The 6,000-nt window shown below is 28.1% G+C and overlaps 1 protein-coding gene across 1 annotated transcript; it reads right to left on the reverse strand.

Moving 5' to 3' along the window:
* Positions 1–349: 349 nt before the first annotated feature.
* Positions 350–1,242, reverse strand: N0V96_010548 (uncharacterized protein; the record flags this gene model as incomplete). Its single annotated transcript, XM_053197989.2, has 1 exon — positions 350–1,242. A coding segment is annotated over one exon (893 nt), but the record flags the coding sequence as incomplete, so codon positions are not given.
* Positions 1,243–6,000: the final 4,758 nt, after the last annotated feature.

Below are 6,000 nucleotides of genomic sequence, written 5' to 3' on the forward strand. Positions count from 1 at the left end.
CGAGCCCGTCCAAACCGTCAGTTCTTCTTCGCTGGCTTTGTTCCATATTGCCTAACGCAGAAAAACTGATACAAAGACTATTCGCACACAGTCTTGATCTAAGCCAACACAAGTACTTCGGCGAGGTAGCACCGACCAGAAGTGCGTTTCTCTACGCGCTCAATGTTGATCGATCCGCCACTGAATGCTGGGGCCCTGAGCGAAGCCTGAGCACATTTCCGTCCCTCGAGGCCTAGTTTCCCGGTTGAAGAAAGTTGACCTTCGATTAAAATATGTTTGATTAGAATATACAAATCCATATGGTAATTTATCCCCGAAAGTCTTTACACATATCTCGCAGCGACTTATGTTAACACAACAAAACTGTGACCAGTGAGATCCACCAAACTGTCGACAGGTCTGCAAGCGATGAAGTAGACGCGGCATTGGTGCTGGTGGGAGACGGCGCAGAAGTGGTGGCGGCTTCAGCTGCGGCTGTCGTCATCACTGTCTTCGTCGTTGCGATCTGGCTGGCACTGGATCGAGTTGTAGACGTTGAGGTCGCCTTGTCTTCTGGGTCTCCTTGCCTGACAACCTTCAAGGTGTAGTTGCTGGCTTCAAAGTGCATGTCGCCTGCGGCGTGTTTGATTTCGGTGCCCAGCTCGAGTTGCCCTAGCCATATCGCGCCTGACAGCATACCCTTCTTCCAGATGTAGGTGAGCAAAGGTCCGTAGTCGGCATCGGTCTTGGTGAGGTTGTTGCGAGCCAGCCATGAAAAAACATGCTGGCCCCCATCGTTCCAGCCATGGTACAGCGAGAAAGCGGTGCCGTCAATGGTGACAGTGTCTTTGTCGGGAGTGGACTCGGCCCATCCTAGTGGTTTGACAGTTGGCGTCCACCAAGGCCAAATCATGATTTCAATGGGGGCGCCGACCATGGTTGAGTTCTCCTTGTTATCGGACAGGAACATGTCCACAGCAACGTTGGCGTAGAGCGAAACGTCATCGAAGGCCTGGGCCTGCTGCTCAGCACTGGCCTTTTCCTTGCCAGCAACGTAAGTCTGCCAATTACCAGTCACCTGTAGTTGAGTGACGTTCCATAGCTGGACAGGGAGCCTGGTAGGATGAGCCTTCATGTACGGGTAGCCTTTGACAAGAGATGCATCCCCGGTCCATTTGTAAGAGACACTGAAGCTCCTGCCGTTATCATGGACGGCCATACATTGGTAGCCCGAGCTGTCGTTTCCCCAGGCATTATTATTGACTGTCGCATTTGTCAGTGAGCGGTCATGGGGTTGAAAACCACTGCGATGATTTGGAAAGCTACACACATGAATACGGAACTTCAGTAGAGTTCCACCAGTCTGACTGGCCACAAAGGTCAATGTTTTGTGATTCCGCAGCTACAAGTGCAGGCAATTGAAATGTGGCCAGGAGTCCTAAGGTCGAAAAAAATGCAAATGCCATGATTGCCCAATTATTCCGTGTCTATCCTTTGTCAAGGCAGGGCGCCAGAGCGCAAGTAACGAGTGAGTACAGGTGATAGTTCACCGGGGGAAAGCATGAAGTACAAAACGAGAGTGAATGGAAACGTTTTCAGCCAGTCATGGTGATTTTACGAATCGCTGTGCACCAGGATGGGAAACAAAAGACGCTGAAAATCAGCCTCGAAACGAGTTGGAAGATGAGGGAGTGAGATTCAGAGGTTCTCAAGAACGAAACGCCGTTGCCTGGGCGAGCCTAAGCGTAAGACTAAGACAAGACTCTGAGCCACACATCGCCCCTCCGCCTCTTGCGGTCCCGCTCTCATACGAGGACGTCCAAGCCAATTCGCCCAGACATTAGTGATGAACTACCAACCAACAAAAGATCAACCAATGAAACGACAATGATCGCCGAGTATGAGGCCCAAAACCTGGCTGACGGGTACGAGCTATGCTACTTGAAATTTGAGGACTGGTGAGAGAGGAAGCCCCTATTCCTTAGCATTCTCCACTGTTGTCCTTGCCTAGTGGAGCTATGTTTTCCACTACGCGTCGGGTTAAAACTATGCGAGACAGAGACGTGATAGGGTAGGCGAGATGTGCGCGCGTCACGACAGAGAAGGGAGCAGAGTAGCAGCTCTACTATATTTTACCCACTATAGCAAGGCTACTTTTAAACTCTAGCAAAACTATTTATTTTAGCTATTCTGCCTTTACTAATTGCTTAGGTAGTTCTCAATATTATTTATTTAATTTAGTTATTTGTTTTTTAATTTTAAATTTTTTTAATAAAGTTTATAATAATAAATTAATAATAATAACTTATTAAGTATAATATTATTATTTTATAAGTTTACTATATACTTAGTTAAGTTTGCCGCCTTTTTAAGTTAATAATACCTTAGTTATTTAGTTATTTTATTTTTTATTAATTACTTAAGTAGTTTTTAATATTATTTATAAAATAATAATAACGTACTTATATAGCGAGTAGCGTATTATAATAAGCGGCGCACTTTTCGTAACTTCTTAACCTTTTTTATAAGTTAACTTAGCTATAATATATAAAATTAATTAAAACTATATATTACCCTTTTTTTTTAAAAAAAATTATTTTATAAGTTTATACGTTATATTTAAACTTCTCGTAATTATTATATTATTATATATATAGTTTAGTACTTTTTATATAACTCTCTTTTTAAAAGTTATTTTCTTTTTTAATATTAATATTACCTTTTTTTATTTTTTAATATTTTTTATTTTAGTATTATTAAGTAACTTTTTAAAATATAACTAAGTCTTTTTTATTTTTTTAATACTTATTTAATATTTTTATCCTTATATAAAGCTTATAGTTCTTTATTTTAATAATAATAAGCTTATAAACTAATTTATTAATATTTTTAGTTTAGAAATTAATTATTTTATATATTAATACTAATAAGCTACTTTAATATATTTAGATCTTATTTTTTAAAAAAAAGTAATACTTTATACGCTTTTTAATATTATAATTAGTATTTTTTAGGTCTTAAGAGCCTTAGTTACTTAGTTATAAGTTTAATAATACTAGCGTTTTTAGTTTAAAATCTAAGTAAAAAATAACTATTTTAAAGTTAAAAAAAAGTTATCCTTTATAATATATAAAATTTATATTTATATTATCTTCTTAATTTTTTTTATTATATAAATATTTTAATAAATTAAAATACTTAATATTAAAAGGCTAAAACTTATATAATAAATAAGGAGGTATATAAAAATAATAATATTTTACTTTTTATAATATTTATTAAAGTTAATCGATTTATAGTTATTATAATTATTAAAAATTAAAAAGTAATAAGAACCTTTTATATAAGTCTTTCTATATTAATTAAAGTACTTTAATTAATTTAAGCTAATATTATTTATTATTTATTTATTTTTATTTAGATAAATATATTATATAGCTAAGAATTAGCTATTAATATATTAAAAAAAGAAGTAATATTTATTTTTTTATAATAATATATAGAAGTAGTACTTAGCTATTTATATATATATCCTAAATAATAAAAACCTATTTTTTAATTATTAAGTTATTTTATATAAGGCTTTTTATTATAATTAAAAAGTTGTAATAACTTTTATATATAATAGTATTCTTATTAAAAAGCCCTGTTTTATTAAAATTATAAATATTATTATTATATATTCTATACTTCGTAATTATATTTTATATAAAAGTAAATTAGTTTTATATAATAATAAAATCTTTAACTAAGGCCCTTTAATAATTAATTTAATATTAAAATCGTATTTTTTAATTTAGGAATACGTTATATAAAGTTCTCTACTTATTATAATTTAATATATATTTTATTATATATATTTAGAAGTTAGTTAGCTATTTTTTATATATTTTTTTATTATAAAAAGAACCCTTAATTAATTAAGTTAATAACTTATTTAAAAATTACTTCTTCTTTTATTATAATTATTTTTATTAAATCTAATTATTTTTTTATTTTATATAATATATTTAGTACGTTAATAATAAAAGATTAATTTAAAAATTTTAAAAATAAAAATAGCTCTTTATATAAATATTTTTAAGTCTTTTTTAATAATTTAAAAAGTAAAAATAATTTAGTTTTTATTTAAAAAGGATTATATATTTATATATAAAAAAAAGGTATTTTAAAAATAAAGAGAGTAGAATTATAAGGACGTGCGCTGCTTATTATAATACGCTGCTCGCTATATAAGTACATTATATTAATATTAATCTAAAAATTATATTTTATAAAATTAATAATTCTTTAGATATAGGTCTTATTCTTTATTTTGGTTATTCTACTTTTACTAATCGCTCAGGGCGACTCTCGACATCGTTTATATAATATTAATATATAATATTAATAAATACTCTTTATTATTTTAATAAACTATTTTTTTTTAAATTTTCTACCTTTTTAACTTTCCTTTTTATAAGGTTTATAACTACGGATTAATTAATAATAATATTAAGTATATAATATTATTATTTTATAAACTACTTACCTAGCTAAGTTTACGGTCCCTCTAAATAATAATAACTTATAAAAATAATATTAAAGATACCCTCGTTACCATTAATTAAAATAATACTTCTTTATATAAGCTATTAATATCTAGCTTTTAACTTTAACTTATATATATATATATATATATATATATATATACTATATATCTATTACCCTGTTTTATTTATTAGAATTAAAAGTCGCTACTATAAACTATTATTACTAATTCTTTTTAAATATATATAATTAATACTTAAAATACTAAAATAAGTTGTTATTAATTCATAATAACCGCTTTTATAATAAAAGATTTAATTTTAAAACTATAATACTAATTAATATTATTTTTTTAAAAAAATAAGAAATTTATAAATACGGCCTTAAATAACTAAACTTAAAAAAACCTAAAATAATTAAAAAAAAGAATAAATTAATACTATTATTATTAAAGTTTTAGTTTTGTAAAAGAGCTTTAATATTATTAATATTAAAATAGAAATCAATTCCTTAGTATAATTAAAGAATTATATAGCTAAGCTTAAGTTAAAAAAATAATTATTTAAAAAAAATTAAAAAAATTTATAAAATAAATAAATTTAAGAGGTAGTTTTTAATTATTTAAAAAATAATTAATATAGTTCGATATATTTATTAGTATTATAACGAGTTAAATTAATATAATAATTAATAACGGCTATAGTTAGTTATAGTTAGTTATAAAGTTTATAATATAATAAAAACTTAATATTAACCCTAGTAAACTAGCTTACTTTATAAAGGTAAAGATGGCCCCTAATGAGGCGGGTTAGACCCTAAAGGGGGTAGGTCTTATTATAAATATAAAAGATTATATAAAAAGTCCTTTAACTTTTAATAAAAAAGAATATATTATATAAGACTTAGCTATTTATATAGGCTAGTAGTAAGAGGTTTTATATATATTAAAATAAAAAAAGCTTATTTTTTAAATAAGTAGCGAAAAGTCGGGAGTTTTAGTTAGTAATTAAGTATAGAGCGTGATATACCTAGTTTTCTTTAATACGTAATACATAGTACTACCCCGGCGGATTGCTTTATTAGGGGGACGTACTTAGGGTATATTATATATACTATACAATTAAAAAGTATATTATATTATATAATTTTCTTTTTAAAAAGTTAATTTTATTCAAGTCGATCTTTTTATATCTATAAACTTAGAAAAAAACTATTATATAAATATATATTATTTATTATTTTATTCCTTTTATTAAAGTTAAAAACGTTACTAATCTTACTATTTATTATTATTCTTATATTATTATTATTATTATTATTATTAAATTATTTATTTTATTATATATTATTAAAATATTATAATACCTATAGATTATTAACCCCTAGGGCTTTTTTAATAACTAAAAGTTCGATCTTATTAATATTATATTTAATAATCTTAATTTATAAAAAGATTACTCCTTTGGGGTCCGGCCTGCCTTATTAGGGGCT

This window comes from Colletotrichum fioriniae (assembly GCF_027942845.1).
Source record: "Colletotrichum fioriniae strain IMI 355084 chromosome Unknown scaffold_14, whole genome shotgun sequence".
NCBI classification, from domain to species: domain Eukaryota; kingdom Fungi; phylum Ascomycota; class Sordariomycetes; order Glomerellales; family Glomerellaceae; genus Colletotrichum; species Colletotrichum fioriniae.